Here is a 19,145-nt window from a genome sequence, read left to right on the forward strand (position 1 = left end):
ATGATTATTGGGATGTCTGACAAACATCGCTGTAGCTCAGCCACCTTCCACCGCAGATGCGGAAGGCTGCCATTGGCAGATGCAGTGGATTGAGAGACAGCCCATGCAAAAGGGTGCAGCCCACACCCTTTCAAGAAGCTCGAACCAAAGTCTGTGTAAGTGGCCGTTCAAGTGAGCATGCTTTTCCGCAAGAGACCAATGGCGCTGATCTATTGTTTCCCTCCCCGCTCTCTCCACCTGCCCCGAACAGACAAAATTAGCCAGTAAGGTGTTTCGCATCTGGAGCAGCCCTCCACGGGGTGGGGGTCAATAAGTAGACCAGCGTGACTGAAAAAATTAGGGAGGTCAATTCATCCCAAATCTCAATTGGGTTGAGGTCAGGTGATCTGATGCAGCACTCCATCACTCTCCTTGTTGGTCAAATATCCCTAACACAGCCTGGAGGTGTGTTGGGTCATTGTTCTGTTGAAAAACAAATAATAGTCCCACTAAGCGCAAACCAGATGGGATGGCGTATTGCTGCAGAATGCTGTGGTAGCCATGCTGGTTAAGTGTGCCTTGAATTCTAAATAAATCACAGATGGTGTCACCAGCAGAGCATCCCCACACCATCACACCTCTTCCTCCATGCTTCACAGTGGGACGATGGGACAAGGCACACTAAGCGCAAATCAGATGGGATGGTGTATCGCTGCAGAATGCTGTGGTAGCCATGCTGGTTAAGTGTGCCTCGAATTCTAAATAAATCACAGATGGTGTCACCAGCAGAGCACCATCACACCTCATGCTTCACAGTGGGAACCATACATGCGAAGATCATCTGTTCACCTACTCTGCGTCTCACAAAGACACGGCGGTTGGAACCAAAAATCGCAAATTTGGACTCATCAAACCAAAAGACAAATTTCCACTGGTTTAATGTCCATTGCTCGTGTTTCTTGGCCCAAAGTAAGTCTCTTCTTCTTGGTGTCCTTTAGTTGTGGTTTCTTTGCAACAATTAGACTATGAAGGCCTGATTCACACAGTCTCCTCTGAACAGTTGATGTTGAGATGTGTCTGTTACTTGAACTCTGTGAGGTGCAATCTGAAGTGCAATTAATTGATGATTTCTGAGGCTGGTAACTCTAATGAACTTATCCTCTGCAGCAAAGGTAACTATGGATGTTCCTTTCCTGTGGCGGTCCTCATGAGAGCCAGTTTCATCATGGCACTTGATGGTTTTTGCGACAGCACTTTAAGAAACTTTCAAAGTTCTTGACATTTTCCGGATTGACTGACCTTCATGTCTTAATGATGGACTGTTAGTAATGATGGACTGTTGTTTCTCTTTGCTTATTTGAACTGTTCTTGCCATAATATGGACTTGGTCTTTTACCAAATAGGGCTATCTTCTGTATACCACCCCTACCTTGTCACAACACAACTGATTGGCTAAAACGCATTAAGAAGGAAAGAAATTCCACAAATTCACTTAGAACAAGGCACACCTGTTAATTGAACTGCATTCCACCTCATGAAGCTGGTTGAGAGAATGCCAAGAGTGTGCAAAGCTGTCATCAAGGCAAACGGTGGCTACATTGAAGAATCTAAAATATGTTTAGATTAGTTTAACACTTTTTTGGTTACTTCATGATTCCATTTGTGTTATTTCATCATTTTGATGTCTTCACTATTACTCTACAATGTATAAAATAGTAAAAAATAAAGAAAAACCCTTGAATGAGTCGGTGTTTCCAAACTTTTGACAGGTACTGCATTTCATAGATGACATTCTCATACATAACATTTGTGTACAGAGACATAGATCTACCAGCAGGACTGGAAACGTAATTAAATGTCTAAAGATGTTATAAATCTACGGTGCATGTCTGTTTTGAATCACACCTCAGTCTCAAATTTAGTCAAACTCAAACTACTAAATGGGGAAGCAATCTATGAATTCTATCTGCTCCATCTCCTAAATCAGCACAGGCTTCCAAACTACAGTACTACCCGTTTACCTCAAATTATAAGTTACATTCTGATATTGTTGAATGAATCTCACACAATTTAATTCCATGATTAGATCTTTGACTGTCCATGATCGTGTTCTTTATTACAGCCTACTGCATTCGGCTAAAAATGAGAACATTTTGCAAAAGATGACAAGTTAAATTAATGTAATTTCCACATCTCTGGTCAGAGTTAAGAACACTGCAGACAAAGGGTGACTGCCTGTCTATAATGAAATGTGCCCAACTAGAATCGTAAAGGGTGAAATGTTTCACAGAATGTGCCAGTCGATTTTGATGAAATAAGGTGAAAGCAGATAGTGGGATGGATGACCTTCGACCCATACACTGTACTGTACAAATTGTGTTGCCTTGACCCTACATTTATCCTTTACCAAATTGCAATAAATTGTTCATATTTCTCCTTGGTGAACAATACAGAGATGCCAATACTTAAACCGATACCTACCAGAGAATACATTTTTGCTTACTTATGATTTTTTTTTAAAGCAGTGTTTTCATATCAATAACAAAACATCAGTACATTTCAAAAACGTGGAAGGAATTCTTCTAATTTCTCAATTTGAGCCCAATGCTTATTGTTCCTCTTCTGGAGTTCTCTGATAAGTTCCTCTCTATCCATTGCTCCCCCTCCTTGTGGGGTTTCTTCAGGACAGGACAATGGCTATTTCATTCAGAAAGAAGAATGGTAACAGCACCCTCAATGTCTACATGAGACAACTAGATGATGTATATGGCCACTGTTAAGAAACATGGCATGGCCTATAAAAGGGGGAAAGTGTCCTTTAAAATGTAATTTTCCTGTCAAGTTACTATCCAACCCTGTTAATGAAAGTTAACTCTGGTTTGTGTGGTGGCACATGTTGTCCAAATCGGCCAGGGCATGGCAGCCACCTGTATTGAGGAAGAGAGCAATTTGATTAATACTGCAGACTCATAATTCGAAACAGAAAAATGGAAGGAAATTATATAACTCCACCCTGACTACTTTAGGTCAAGTGTAAGGTAAATAAGGACTAGGGTTGCAAAGGAGGGTATGTTACTGAAAACCTTTGAAGTTTACCAGTAAACTACCATGTGTATTTTTCAAGGATTTTATGTAATCTATCACAAGACATCTAGTGGCCCTTTTGGTACTTCAGATTATCACAGATGTCTAACAATCTCTGGACTTCTGTGTGGCTTTATCACATGTAATATACAGGATATGAAATCATTGAATAATATGATTTTAAAATATAAAAAATAGAATGACAAAGCTGTCTTATCCTAAATGTGAACCATTAACTTAGTGAATACCATTGGTGTTATGAAGGTTTCAACATGAAATATAATCTATATATTTGTTTCACAAACTTGCATTTATTTTTTAGATGTTAATATGTATTTGTTAATGTTTTGGCATCAAAGAAGAGCTGCAGGGTTAATTAAAAATATATGCTTTTTTCATTAATTAGGATATTTTCTCTTGAACCATATGGTCTATCTACTAGAAACTCATGGACAATATAAACACAGATATAATAAATTAATACTATATATGAATTCATTTTTTCAAGTATAAATGACCAAAGTTACTGTAGAATGCCATGGATTTTCTGTTAATGACCAAAATTACTGAAGATTACAGTAAATTACAGATGAATTTGCAACCCTATTCAGGACATAGGCCTACTGTATTAGCTTTTTCTCAGGCATGTTTTTCTTAAAACATTCTTGAGTTTTCTCAGACGTTAATCTTATCTTGTTTTATGGTATTATGACATATGTAATAGGAATTGTGAGTGATATTGATAATAATATTATATTGTAATTATTATTAGTCACAGCTTCACCCAGCTGCAGATACCCTGGAACCCATACATGTCGGGTAACACAAGGACATGTTTAGGCTTTTCTCCTCTAAGAAAAACACCTGCCATTCAAGGATTTATTATTTAACAAAACACAGAAAATTGAAATAGGCTAGAAATGTTATTTGTACTTTATTTTATATCCCCAGAGGACTATCACATGCTGTTTCTAATATTAAGTCGCTGATCACGGACAGTTCCTAATCAGTAGGGATAGCCACTGAATGTTTACTTCAAACATCCCACCTAGAAGTCCTTGCCTATCCTCTTGTTTTGGGATGCCTCTAGCATGAATGTCCTTGTGTCTGTTGAAGTGTTGGTCTCTTCGCTGCAGTGCTGCAACTGATGGCCCTTTCGCAAATACCATGCTTGCCTCAAAAGGGTCTTCTGCACTCAAGATACTTTAATTCCCCAAAGCTTGCAGCAGGGGGCGATGCAATACCACATTTGGATTCTAATTCTTTTCCATTGCCATTACCCCCCAAGGTTACATCTAGAATTGATTACACCTGAAGGTCTCATGGAGGACATGACTTTTCAAACAGATAATCTTCTCTTAGTGGTGGGAATGTGGGTCTATTGACACACATTATGTCATTCAGGCTTTCTCCGATATGGGTCGTTCCACCAATTGGGTGGGTGCCTTTTGAGTAGTGTAACTTGGTAGGAAGAAAAAAATGTTTTCACCTCATTTTAACATTCTGTCACAAAGATCACATTCAACTGAATAAAAAACATATTTTCCTATCTCAAGAGGTGTTAAATCAAATAAAAAATGACTATAGTAAGTGCCTATTAAGTGCCAAGTAAAGTAACAGGGTTGACAATTTCATCTTAAATCAGCCATAAATCCCCCAGGGGGAATAGAAGCTTGTTGTGTGCAACAGGGAGGGGCAATTGAATGCAAGCTTTTCTAGCCTATCTATGGGTAACAGGGTTCACGTGTTATGCTCGACCCACTCAGTTACCCACCACAAAACACCAGAAAATGTCCTAAAAGAGTTTAACCTGCTTTCACACTAGGGTTTGACTATAAGATTTTAAATGTTTCTTCTGAATGTTAAAATTAAAGTTCAGTTCATATAACAGGGTTGACCTTAAAATGAGGGACAGGTTTTTTTTTTTTTTCTTAAAATGAATCACCAATTGCATTAAAGAAATAATAATCGCCAGAAATGACTGTCAAAGCAACAGAATTACTTTACACCTTTGAGAAATGTCTGGGTGATTTAAAATGAGTGAGTTAAAAGTCAGTTAAAATCTTCATAGTAGTTACAGAGTGTGTACATTTCTGGCACTTTAGTAGTTCTTTAAAATAAATCTTTAAAAGAAAATCTACAAGGAATAATGGGAGAAAATTCCCAGATCCAGATGTGCAAAGCTGATACAGACATACCCAAATGTGTTACTACAAAGGATTTTCTCAGGGGTGTTAATACTTACAGTATCAGTCAAATGTTTGGACACACTGACTCATTCAAGGGTTTTTCTTTCTTTTGACCATTTTCTACATTGTAGAATAATAGTGAAGACATCAAAACTATGAAATAACACATCTGGAATCATGTAGTAACCAAAAAAGTGTTAAACAAATCAAAATATATTTTATATTTGAGATTCTTCAAAGTAGCCACCCTTTGCCTTGATGACACTCTTGGCACTCTTGGCATCCTCTCAACCAGCTTCATGAGGTAGTCACCTGGAATGCATTTCAATTAACAGGTGTGCCTTGTTAAAAGTTCATTTGTGGAATTTCTGTCCTTCTTAATGTGTTTGTGCCAATCATTTGTGTTGTGACAAGGTAGGGGTTGTATACAGAAGATTGGTGTATTTGGTAAAATACCAAGTCCATATTATGGAAAGAACAGCTCAAATAAGCAAAGAGAAATGACAGTCCATCATTACTTTAAGACATGAAGGTCAGTCAATCTGGAAAATTTCAAGAACTTTGAAAGTTTCTTCAAGTGCAGTTGCAAAAACCATCAAGAGCTATGATGAAACTGGCTCTCATGAGGACCGCCACAGGAACATATTCATTAGAGTTACCAGCCAAATAAATGCTTCACAGAGTTCAACATAAACTGTTCAGAGGAGACTGCGTGAATCAGGCCTTCATGGTCGTATTGTTGTAAAGAAACCACTACTAAAGGACACCAATAAGAAGAGATTTGCTTGGGACATTTGCAAGCAATGGACATAGACCGGTGTAAATCTGTCCTTTGGTCTGATGAGTCCAAATTTGAGATTTTTGGTTCCGTGTCTTTCTGAGACGCAGAGTAGGTGAACGGATGATCTCGGCATGCGTAGTTCCCACTGAGAAGCATGGAGGAGGATGTATGATGGTGTGGGGATGCTCTGCTGGTGACACCATCTGTGATTTATTTAGAATTCAAGGCACACTTAACCAGCATGGCTACCACAGCATTCTGCAGCAATACGCCATCCCATCTGGTTTGCGCTTAGTGGGACTATTATTTGTTTTTCAACAGAACAATGACCCAACACACCTCCAGGCTGTGTTAGGGATATTTGACCAACAAGGAGAGTGATGGAATGCTGCATCAGATGAACTGGCCTCCACAATCATCTGACCTCAACCCAATGAGATGGTGTGGGATGAGTTGGACTGCATAGTGAAGGAAAAACAGTCAACAAGTGCTCAGCATATGTGGGAACTTCAAGACTGTTGGAAAGGTATTCCAGGTTAAGCTGGTTGAGAGAATGCCAAGAGTTTACAAAGCTGTCATCAAGGCAAAGGGTGGCTACTTTCAAGAATCTAAAATATATTTTGATTTGTTTAACACTTTTTTGGTTACTACATGATTCCATATGTGTTATTTCATAGTTTTGAAGTCTTCATTGGTATTCTACAATGTAGAAAATAGTAAAAATAAAGAAAGACCCTTGAATGAGTAGGTGTGTCAACAATTTTGTCTGTAACTGTATGTAAATGAAATATTTAATTTACATTTCCAATACATTTGCTAAAATTTCTAAACGTGTTTTCACTTTGTCATTATAGGGTATTATGTGTAAAACACAGCAAAATGAATACTTTCTGAATGCACTGTACATTAATAAGAATGGCTGTCTGTTAAGCTATGTCAGTGTCATGGGAACAACAGGCAATTTGTTGAACACATCACAGTGTGGACATTATTTGGTTTAAAGGCATGAAATCGATGGGCTTCTCTGTATTGAATCATTTTATGAAGTGGGTTATGAACGAAAGGGGTTAATAGTTGGATTGGGTAAGTCTAAAGATGAAGGTGGTTTGATAATTCCCGTAACCTACGAACTCAGGGAGATCCAAGAAATCTAGGGCATAGTCTTCACTAATCACTCCCGATCCTTTGTCTGGGTCTGAATACCGCTCATTTGCAGGGTCAAATGTCACATCTAATGTTGGCTTGAATTAGTTTCACTAGCAACCAAAAAGGCTCATAAAGTTAGTTTGAACCATTGATACCGTGGTAAAAACACATGATTCCTATGGGATTAGAAGTGAAGGCTCAGTGTGCAGGGACAGAGGAGAAAAGAGAGCTCTATATCTTGGCTATGCCTAGGGCTGACTATTAAAGACTCTATATCGGACTAGACAGCTGTACATTTACAACTTTAGAGACCTCATGAAATGTTGAGGTCACGGGTGGTTACCTGTGGATGGGATGGGTGTGTGATGTCATATTTCACATCAGGCCGTTCAACCCTGGCCAATCGGTTTAAGGCAGGATGATTTGGGGGAGTCGGTCAGGGAATGGAACAGCAGCAGGAGAGATAACGGGTATCCTACGAATCAGGTTTGAGAAGTTAACTCAAACTTTGGTCAGTTCGGAGTTCAACACAGGATAACTGGTCATACGAATGTGGCTCACATTTTAGTCAGGTACATTTCTATGGCAACAAATCCTTCAGAACTAACCTGCTCCGTGACTCAGGGCTAACTCAGGGCTAACTCCGTTTGTCTTGAATGAAGTGTCTTGGACCTGAGTTGATGACCAATGAAATGGGATTCTCTCCCTCTCACAAGAATTGCGACATCGTCCCCTTCGTTTGAGGAACTGATTAAATATTTTATGAATCAAATGGTTTTTTTGTGTAAAAAAAGAACAAGATGTGAAAGACGGCATTAACGATAAGAAAAAGGAGCACTTTAAAAAGCCTATTTCAAATCAAATGTATTTATATAGCCCTTCTTACATCAGCTGATATCTCAAAGTGCTGTACAGAAACACAGCCTAAAACCCCAAACAGTAAGCAATGCAGGTGTAGAAGCACGGTGGCTAGGAAAAACTCCCTAGAAAGGCCAAAACCTAGGAAGAAACCTAGAGAGGAACCAGGCTATGAGGGATGGCCAGTCCTCTTCTGGCTGTGCCGGGTGGAGATGATAACAGAACATGGCCAAGATGTTCAAATGTTCACAAATGACCAGCATGGTCCAAAAATAATAATCACAGTAGTTGTCGAGGGTGCAGCAAGTCAGCACCTCATTTGCATTCATAGCCGATCATTCAGAGTATCTCTACCGCTCCTGCTGTCTCTAGAGAGTTGAAAACAGCAGGTCTGGGACAGGTAGCACGCCCGGTGAACAGGTCAGGGTTCCATACCCGCAGGCATAACAGTTGAAACTGGAGCAGCAATACGGCCAGGTGGACTGGGGACAGCAAAGAGTCATCATGCCAGGTAGTCCTGAGGCATGGTTCTAGGGCTCAGGTCCTCTGAGAGAGAGAAAGAAAGAGAGAAAGAGAGAATTAGAGAGAGCTTACTTAAATTCACACAGGACACCGGGTAAGAGAGGAGAAGTACTCCAGATATAACAGACTGACCCTAGCCCCCGACACATAAACTACTGCAGCATAAATACTGGAGGCTGAGACAGGAGGGGTCAGGAGACACTGTGGCCCCATCCGATGATACCCCCGGACAGGGCCAAACAGGCAGGATATAACCCCACCCACTTTGCCAAAGCACAGCCCACACACCACTAGAGGGATATCTTCAACCACCAACTTACCATCCTGAGACAAGGCTGAGTATAGCCCACAAAGATCTCCTCCACGGCACAACCCAGACAGGAAGATCACATTAGTGACTCAACCCACTCAAGCGACGAACCCCTCCTAGGGACGGCATGGAAGACCACCTGTAAGCCAGTGACTCTGCCTTAGAGGCAGAGAATCCCGGTGGAGAGAGGGGAACCGGCCAGGCAGAGACAGCAAGGGCTGTCTCACAACATAGCCTGTTGAATTTGCAAGATAACTTTTCCTTCATTTTGATTTCGGCATAATTGTAAATGTGACACTGACTTGCCCATGGATTTATGTTTCAGTATTGTCTCAATTAAGAGTTTGGTGTTTGACTAGCCGTGTGTGACTTACACACGCAGGCGGTCAAGCAATATCCTCAGTCGTAGTGTGGATGAAACCTAAGCTGGAATGTGAAATTAACTGAAGCTGGTTAGCTTTAGAAAACCCTGAGTAGATATAGCTTTCTTTGTATTTTGCCCCTATAATATAGCCGTAAAGAGCAAAATATTTACCTGGAGGAGCCCACCTCTAGTCGTGACAGCTGTGTTTCTCTGGAGGTAAACCAGATCAGACAAGAAGTGGAATTAGGTTTAGGTCTTCATTTCAGTGTCAGTCACAGGACATTGTCTGGCTACTATTCTTACTGCCATGATTAGCTCCTCTGTGTCCCTGGCATGAAAATAGTTAATGTCATGTTCAGCAGTTGCTCTTTATCTATTACCATTTACAATAACTTTTATTAATTGTGATTTGTAGATCAGTTCGATTCTGTGTCTCCTCTAGGTACCTATATGCAGTGCTTATCTTAGCACTCTTCCACCTCTCCTTTCATATTGAGGTTATATGTGCATACCTCAGACCAGATGAAGTCCTGGTGTCTGGCTTGTGTCATCACAGTGTGGCAGGAGGAGATGCATTTCTCAACTGTAGCCAGTTTGTCATGCAGCACTGCAGGGCCTACTGAACAACGTCCAAATGAAAACACATTACAGTAAAATATGATTTAAAGCAAATGTTATCCTGCTGCGTGTAATCTCTTATATAGGAACCTGGCTTTGACCCTTTATGACTGATAGTGCACCATAGTTCTGTCCCGTCATTGGGTTGCCTTTTTCCGTTTGGGATGGGAATGTCTCCATTGAAGTTTCCTGAACTGAAAACTTTCACGTTTGTTAATTGAATGAATGGATTTGCAAGTAAAAGGAGGTCTATGAAAACCCCAGATGGTCTTTTTTTGTTTTAGTTTCGTGAAGAATCCCTCAAATGGTTGCATTTATTAGTACTGGTGACATCCATGTGTGCATCCCAAATGGCACCCTATTCCTTATAAACTGGGTGTACAAAATATTAGGAACATCTGCTCTTTCAATGACAGACTGACCAGGTGAATCCAGGTCAAAGTTATGATCCCTTATTGATTGCCACTTGTTAAATCCACTTCAATCAGTTTAGCTGAAGGGGAGGAGACAGGTTAAAGAAGGATTTTAAGCCTTGAGACAACTAAGACATGGATTGTGTATGTGTGTCATTCAGAGGATGAATGAGCAAGACAAAATATGTAAGTGCCTTTGAACAGGGTATGGTAGTAGTTGCCGGGTGCACTGGTTTGAGTGTGTCAAGAACGGCAATGCTCCTGGGTTTTTCACAATCAACAGTTTCCCGTGTGTATCAAGAATGGTCCAACACCCAAAGGACATCCAGCCAACTTGACACAACTGTGGGAAGCACTGAAGTCAACATGGGCCAGAATCCCTGTGGAACTCTTTCGACACCTTGTAGGGTCCATGCCCTGACGAATTGAGTCTATTCTGAGGGAAAAAGGGGGTGGTGTAACTTAAAATTACGAAGGTGTTCCTAATGTTTGGTATACTCAGTGTATCGCACTTATAACGATGTACACTGAGGGTCGGGAAGCAAGTTCAGGGAGTGAATACATTTAATAAATAAACGAACAAAACAAGAAACATGACCAGCGCACCAACATGATACAGAAACTGAAACAATGATGACTTGGGAAGAAACCAAATGGAGTGACATACAGTTGAAGTCGGAAGTTTACATACACCTTAGCCAAATACATTTAAACTCAGTTTTTCACAATTCCTGACATTTAGTAAAAATTCCCTGTCTTAGGTCAGTTAGGATCACCAATTTATTTTAAGAATGTGAAATGTGAGAATAATAGTTGAGAGAATGATTTATTTCAGCTTTAATTTCTTTCATCACATTCCCAGTGAGTCAGAAGTTTACATACACTCAATTTGAATTTGGTAGCATTGCCTTTAAATTGTTTAACTTGGGTCAAATGTTTCAGGTAGCCTTCCGCAAGCTTCCCATAATAAGTTGGGTGAATTTTGTCCCATTCAGAGACAGAGCTGGTGTAACTAAGGTTTGTAGGCCTCCTTGCTCGCACACACTTTTTCAGTTCTGCCCACAAATTTTCTAAAGGGTTGAGGTCAGGGCTTTGTGATGGCCACTCCAATACCTTGACTTTGTTGTCCTTAAGCCATTTTGTCACAACTTTGGAGGTATGCTTGGGGTCATTGTCCATTTGGAAGACCCCTTCATTTTATTATTATTATACCTCTATTTAACTAGGCAAGTCAGTTAAGAACAAATTCTTATTTTCAATGACAGCCTAGGAACAGTGGGTTAACTGCCCTATTCACGGGCAGAACAACAGGTTTTTACCTTGTCAGCTTGGGGATTTGATCTTGCAACCTTCCGGTTACTAGTCCAACACTCTAACCACTAGGCTACCGGCCAACCAAGCTTTAACTTCCTGACTGATGTCTTGAGATGTTGCTTCAATATATCCACATCATTTTCCTGCCTCATGATGCCATCTATTTTGTGAAGTGCACCAGACCCTCCTGCAGCAAAGTACCCCACAACATGATGCTGCCACCCCTGTGCTTCACGGTTGGGATGGTGTTCGTTGGCTTGCAAGCCCCCCCTTTTTCCTCCAAACATAACAATGGTCTTTAGGGCTAAACAGTTCTATTTTTTTTTTCATCAGACCAGAGGACATTTCTCCAAAAAGTATGATCTTTGTCCCCATGTGCAGTTGCAAAGCGTAGTCTGTCTTTTTTTATGGGGGTTTTGGAACAGTGGCTTCTTCCTTGCTGAGTGGCCTTTCAGGTTATGTCGATATAGGACTCGTTTCATGGATACAGATACTTTTGTACCTGTTTCCTCCAGCATCTTCACAAGATCCTTTGCTGTTGTTCTGGGATTGATTTGTACTTTCACATCAAAGTACGTTCTTCTCTAGGAGACAGAATGCGTCTCCTTCCTGAGCGGTATGACGGCTGTGGTGTTTATTCTTGCATACTACTGTTTGTACAGATGAACGTGGTAGCTTCAGGCGTTTGGAAATTGCTCCCAAGGATGAACCAGACTTGTGAAGGTCTACAATTTTTTTCCTGATGTCTTGGCTGATTTCTTTTGATTTTCCCATGATGTCAATCAAAGAGGCACTGAGTTTGAAGGTAGAACTTGAAATACATCCACAGGTACACCTCCAATTGACTCAAATGATGTCAATTAGCCTATCAGAAGCTTCTAAAGACATGACATCATTTTCTGGAATTTTCATAGCTGTTTAAAGGCACAGTCAACTTAGTGTATGTAAACTTCTGACCCACTGGAATTGTGATACAGTGAATTGAAATAATCTGTCTGCTTTTACTTCCCTTTATATAAGTCTGATGACAGTCTTTCAATCAGAATATCTTGACTTTTGTTCCATATTGCTCCACAAAATATAACACTGTCTATTATAAAACATTCTCCAAATAGATCTAATTTGTGGGGGAAGTATACTTATAGGCTAATCAGTCTGTCACTGTCTCCAAGGGGAGTTTCCAGCTAACATTATCTCATACAACTAGCCTAAATAAAGATAATGGTAACTTCTCACCCCAATTCGTGTTATGGTGACTGTACCAACCACAATTGACTTTATGACCTTTATCATTACCTCTATGAAACAGTAACACCATTATTGTGAAACCACTTCCCTAATACACATTTGTCTTCGCTAATTATATTTAAATAATACATACTCATTTGGTGGGTGCTTATATTTGTCCTATCTCACACATGTACAAGTGTGTGTTAATAGGCATGTGTGAATGGTAAATGTATTTTTTTTGCATATATTTTTTGCATATATTTTAAAGGACTCCCTAACAGTATAACAACAAGTCTGAATTTGCCTTGGACTGTGTGTTCCTATCTTCCAATGGTAAGTCCTGGCATGAGCAGCTATCTAGTCACATTCCACAGTGAGGAGACCACAGGTAAGCAGCGAGAGAGAGAGAGGGAGAGAAAGAAAGCACAGAAGACATCATGAATACACCCCAATACTGCCTTCTGATGTTGCTTATCTACTCGGGCGACCCCAATGCAGGTAGAATGACTTTTATTTCCTGTGTGACAATTGACACCGTTGTTAGGTTATTTTTGAGGTGTGACAAGTCACGCGATGCAGGGGGGTTCGGTGGCCTACCCTTAGCTTGGAACTATCAGACAAGACAGGGGATCTGCCTGAGCTTGTCCTCTATGTAATGCAATGGCCAACAAACACATAGGACTACATTTCTACAAAGGCCTCCTGTCTTGTTGATGCTGTGTTTTGTTTGATTAGATATATGAGATATTCTCTATGGAAGCTTGGTGTGAGTGTTATATGGACAGTGTGTGTAAGCCCCTGACTATCTGTTTGGCATGTTCTTTGACAAAGGAGAAAAGAATGTAGCACGATAATGGGGAAGTTGTTGTTATGATGAAATTATGTCACTTTTATCTGCTGTCCTACTAGAAAGAGGGAAATGCCTGATATTTATAACACAATCTAAATCAATCTGAATGGCAAAGTTGAAATGGATGAGAACATTAAAAAATGCCTGCCTATACACAAAGTAAGCCTCAGTTCCATGCATCACTTCCCTACAGTAGGTCATTTATCTATAGATATTGTTTGTTTTGTCCCTCTCAAACGTTGTTATATTATCAAATCAATCACATGTTTATTTGTCACATGCGCCAAATACAACAGGTGTGAAATTCTTACATACGAGATCTTAACCAACGATGCAGAGTTTTTAAAAAGTACGGAAAATGTGCTAAAAAAACTCAAGGGAAAAACAGTAACAATAAAATGACAATAACGAGGCTATATACAAGGGGTAGCGGTACTAAGTCAATGTGGAGGGGTACGGGTTAGTCAATGTGGAGGGGTACGGGTTAGTCCATGTGGAGGGGTACGGGTTAGTCAATGTGGGAGGGGTACTAAGTCAATGGGTACGGGGATGTGGGGGTACTAAGTCAATGTGGAGGGGTACTAAGTCAATGTGGAGGGGTACGGGTTAGTCAATGTGGAGGGGTACGGGTTAGTCAATGTGGAGGGGGGGTTAGTCAATGTGGAGGGGTACGGGTTAGTCAATGTGGAGGGGTACGGGTTAGTCAATGTGGAGGGGTTAAGTCAATGTACGGGTTAGTCAAGGGGTACGGGTTAGTCCATGTGGAGGGGTACGGGTTAGTCCATGTGGAGGGGTACGGGTTAGTCCATGTGGAGGGGTACGGGTTAGTCCATGTGGAGGGGTACGGGTTAGTCAAGGTAATTGAGGCAACATGTACATGTAGGAAGGGGTAAAGTGACTATGCATAGATAATAAACAGAGAGTAGCAGCAGTGTATGTGAAGAGTGTAAAGGAATGTGAATGTATGTGTGTGTGTGTGTAGCGACAATATGCATGTGTGTGTGTGTGTTTTGAGTGTGAGGTTAGTCCAGTGATTGTACATCGAGCCTGTTCAAGCGAGTCAGTGCTAAACATAGTAATAGATAAGAATAAAGTAAGGGGTTCAATGTAAATAGTCTGGGTAGCCATTTGATGAGCTGTTCAGCTGTCCCATTCGTCATAACGAGGAGACCAAGACGCAGCGTATTTGGAATACATTCTTCTTTTATTTAACGAAGAACACTGAATCAACTCGTGCTGACACGCAACCACACATAGACAATAACCCACAAAACCCAAATGGAAAATGGCAACCTAAATAGGATCCCCAATCAGAGACAACGATAAACAGCTGTCTCTGATTGGGAACCAATTCAGGCCACCATAGACCTACATATACCTAGACATACTAAAACCCCATAGATATACAAAAAACCCTAGACAGGACAAAAACACCTAGACAATACAAAAACTAAACCAACCACCCTTGTCACACCCTGACCTAACCAAAATAATAAAGAAAACAAAGATAACTAAGGTCAGGGCGTGACATCAGCAGTCTTATGGCTTGGGGGTAGAAGCTGTTAAGAAGTCTTTTAAGCATTGTTTGTGCAGTTATCTGGAAAATGTTTTTGATTACATCACAAAGCAGGTTAACACAGTTCTCACACCAGACAAGATAAAGCCCCTGTATATTAACTTTCCTGTGTCTTTTCTGTCAACTTCTCTAGGAGCTCTGAATGGTATTAGCCCGTTCATAAGGCATTACGAAGGCTTGTCTTATGATCGTGAGGCCTTACACAGGAGACACCGGCGCGCCAAACGAGAGACCCAGCCTCAGGACCAGACACTGCAGCTGGACTTCAGAGCTTTTCTCAGGTACTGGACACAAGCCCAGGACCTTCTGTTTCATTGCCTTTCCGATTGAGTATATAATTGTCAAAACATCTTTCAATGTTTGCTTCACTCTTTGTGCTTTGTGTCACACGATTGTTTACTTTAGGACCTTCCGGTTGCGTTTGAGGCGAGACACGACGGGATTCACAGAGCCTTTTGAAGTCTTCTCTGAAAATATATCAAGTACAGCAGACCTCTCCCATCTATATTCTGGAGAACTTGAAGGTATATGACACTTCAGGGATTCGTGGCTTTATAATCCAACATATTGTAGCCTGCCTCCCCTCAATCTGCCTATCAGTCTCTCTCCCCCCTCCATCTCTCGCTAACTCCCACCTGTCTGTCTCTCACCAGATGAGAAGGGATCTTCCTGTCACGGCTCGGTCATCCAGGGCCAGTTTGAGGGTTCTGTCCTCACAGCCAATGGGACATATTACATAGAGCCTGTCCACAGATACACCAGCCAGCCCACACAACACCACTCCATCATCTACCATGAGGACGACATGGGTAAGAGAGGACTGTTGAACATCTAATGAATGTTCTTCTCAAGTCTATGTTAAAACTGTCCAATGCAGCCGTTTTTATCTCAATATCAAATCATCTCTGTGTAAAAATTAAGTACCTTACTGTGATTGTTTTCAATTAAAGCTGTCAAAAATAGTCTAATGGGAGAGATATGTAACGCGAAAACTAGCTGTTATTGGCAGTGAAGTTTGAAACTCACTTTGTTATTGGTCTATTAACTTATACCGCCTGGTGATGTCGCCAGGCAGGCCAAAACTCCACCCATGCAAAACAAGCTGAAATTTCAGGTGATCTTTCCAAACAGCTCTTACACTCACTATTTTCACAACTTTCACAGTATTACTCCAACCTCATATGGACATATATAAAACACAGGAAAATCAGTTTGACTGCACTGGGCCTTTAATGGCTATATTGCTTCTCCAAAATGATAATGGTCTATTTCAAACGATTCTCAAAATATCTCTCCTATTCCGTCACATGTGTGTATCCACCCTTCCTCATTTTTGGAATAAAGAAATCAATATTAACCTATAATCAGACCATGAACTCATTTACCAAAGGTTAGGATGACATACAGTGCATTCGGAAAGTTTTCAGACCACTTCACTTTTTCCACATTTTGTTATGTTACAGCCTTATTCTAATATTGATTAAATGTTTTTCCCCCTCATCAATCTACACACAATACCCAATAATGACAGAGCAAAAACAGTTTTTTAGAAATTGGAAGGTGAACCCATCCCTGAGGACGTGTGGGCTCTGGAGCAGGTTTTCATCAAGGATCTCTCTGTACTTTGCTCTGTTCATCTTTCCCTCGATCCCGACTAGTCTCCCAGTCCCTGCCGCTGATGCTGCCACCACCTCGCTTCACCATAGGGATGGTGCCAGGTTTCCTCCACACGTGACACTTGGCATTCAGGCCAAAGAGTTCAATCTTGGTTTCATCAGACAAGATAATCTTGTTTCTCATGTTTTAGGTGCCCTTTTGGCAAACTCCAAGCGGGCTGTCATGTGCTTTTTACTGAGGAGTGGCTTCCGTCTGTCCACTCTACCATAAAGGCCTGATTGGTCGAAGTGCTGCAGAGATGGTTGTACTTCTGGAAGGTTCTCCCAACAGAGGAACTCGGTCAGCGACCGTCCGGTTGTTGGTCACCTCCCTGACCAAGGCCCTTCTCCCCAGATTGCTCAGTTTGGCTGGGTGGCCAGCTCTGGGAAGAGTCTTGGTGGTTCCAAACTTTTTCCATTTAAGAATGATGGAGGCCATTGTGTTCTTTGGGACCTTCAATGCTGCAGACATTGGTACCCTTCCCCAGATCTGTGCCTCGACACAATCCTGTCTCAGAGCTTTACGGACAATTCCTTCGACCTCATGGCTTGGTTTTTTTCTCTGATATGCACTATCAACTGTAGGACCTTATATAGACAGGTGTGTGCCTTTCCAAATCATGTCCAATCAATTGAATTTACCAAAGGCAATCAAGTTGTAGAAACATCTCAAGGATGACCAATGGAAACAGGATGCACCTGAGCTCAATTTTGAGTCTCATAGAAAAGTGTCTGAATAATGTATTTGCAATACATTTGCAAACATGACTAAAAACCTGTTTTCCATTTCTCATTGTATTGTATTGCATTGCATTGCATTGTATTGTGTGTAGATTGATGAGGGGAAAAAGGATTTAATCCACTATAGAATAAGGCTGTAATGTAACAAAATGTGGAAAAAGTGAGGGGGTTTGAATACTTTTCGAATGCACTGTATTTTATGACATCATGTTCAGATGAAATGGACTAATGGTCAATGCCATGGCCTGATGCCTCTCTACTCCTTATCACACAAAACCAGGCCAGATCAGTAGATAGGATCCTGCTCCAGGGCCACACTAATGACTGTCAATGGTTCCCTATCTTTCCTTTTAGCCTAACCCAGTCTAAAGCCTTAAACCAGTAGGCTGTGAGCCGGGGTTACATGGGTCAATGATAGAGTTGATCCCTGTGCTCTTTAGAGCAGAAAGGGTTAACGGGTTAACAGCAGAGTCCTCTTATGGAGCTCTGGGGGGTGGGAGGAGGTGGAGACTCACTCAGAGCTCCAGCCAAAGAGAAAAAAAACCTGAGCTGGTGTGAGGAAGGAGGAGGAGGAGTGTCAGGTGACCTGGCATCCTCCCAGGGCTGTGAACCCTTGGAGCTGGTTCCCATAGCGATATTATATTAGGACCCCATCTGAGAGGTTTGGCCAGGTGGCACTCATTGGAAAGCTGTCATCCTGTGTGTGTGTGTGTGTGTGTGTGTGTGTGTGTGTGTGTGTGTGTGTGTGTGTGTGTGTGTGTGTGTGTGTGTGTGTGTGTGTGTGTGTGTGTGTGTGTGTGTGTGTGTGTGTGTGTGTGTGTGTGTGTGTGTGTGTGTGTGTGTGTGTGTGTGTGTGTGTGTGCACATGCGTGTGTGCGTGTGCGTGTCAGTTAGATTAATTCCAGGAAAGAGGTGGAACAATATTACGCACACAAAGCCAAGACCCCCTGCTTGTGATGGAGTCTTCTCAAGGTTTTTGTCTCCCCCTCCCCTAAAATTGTCCAAAGACAAACTGTAGATTTTAGAGGTTTGCTGATGCTGGTTGTAGACAATGTTCTGTACTTTTATACACTTGCCAATATACAGTATAAGCAGGAAGTTATATGGTATGTGATATTTAATTGAAACACAGTGTAACTGATTGAGACAGATGGAGTGTTATATCAGTAGGGGAGAGTGGGGTAAGTTGAGCCAAAGGGTAACTTGAGCCATCTTTGTTTCTAGTAAACCATAGACACAATTAATAATTTGACCAAATATTTAGGAAGAGGTCTTCATTTCATTGAGTCTGAGAAGGAAGAAACCACATGGAGAAAGTGTTAGCAAGTTAGGTAAAATAATCTGATTTTCATCAAGCCAAATTATTTTGTTGTGTAGAGGTTTCATGATGGTTGTATGTAAAACCAAAGTAGTTCATTTTAGTTCTATACATAAGTTGGGGTCTCTATAAGCTTCGATATGAGGTCCAATATGAGGTCCTAAACTAGCATGAAAGTGCACCCATGTACCTTTGTG

The 19,145-nt window shown here is 41.1% G+C and overlaps 1 protein-coding gene across 1 annotated transcript in view; it reads left to right on the forward strand.

Moving 5' to 3' along the window:
• The first annotated feature begins 13,170 nt into the window (after window positions 1-13,170).
• si:ch1073-396h14.1 (disintegrin and metalloproteinase domain-containing protein 10) overlaps window positions 13,171-19,145 on the forward strand; it is a 62,818-nt gene continuing 56,843 nt past the window's right edge. The window contains exons 1-4 of the mRNA XM_024423231.2: window positions 13,171-13,306; window positions 15,368-15,515; window positions 15,640-15,758; window positions 15,888-16,043. Of these exons, the coding sequence (XP_024278999.1) occupies window positions 13,246-13,306; window positions 15,368-15,515; window positions 15,640-15,758; window positions 15,888-16,043 (484 nt within the window). The 5' untranslated portion in view covers window positions 13,171-13,245. The remainder of the gene's footprint in view (window positions 13,307-15,367; window positions 15,516-15,639; window positions 15,759-15,887; window positions 16,044-19,145) is intronic.

The sequence above is a fragment of the Oncorhynchus tshawytscha genome, linkage group LG06 (genome assembly GCF_018296145.1).
Source record: "Oncorhynchus tshawytscha isolate Ot180627B linkage group LG06, Otsh_v2.0, whole genome shotgun sequence".
Lineage (NCBI taxonomy): Eukaryota > Metazoa > Chordata > Actinopteri > Salmoniformes > Salmonidae > Oncorhynchus > Oncorhynchus tshawytscha.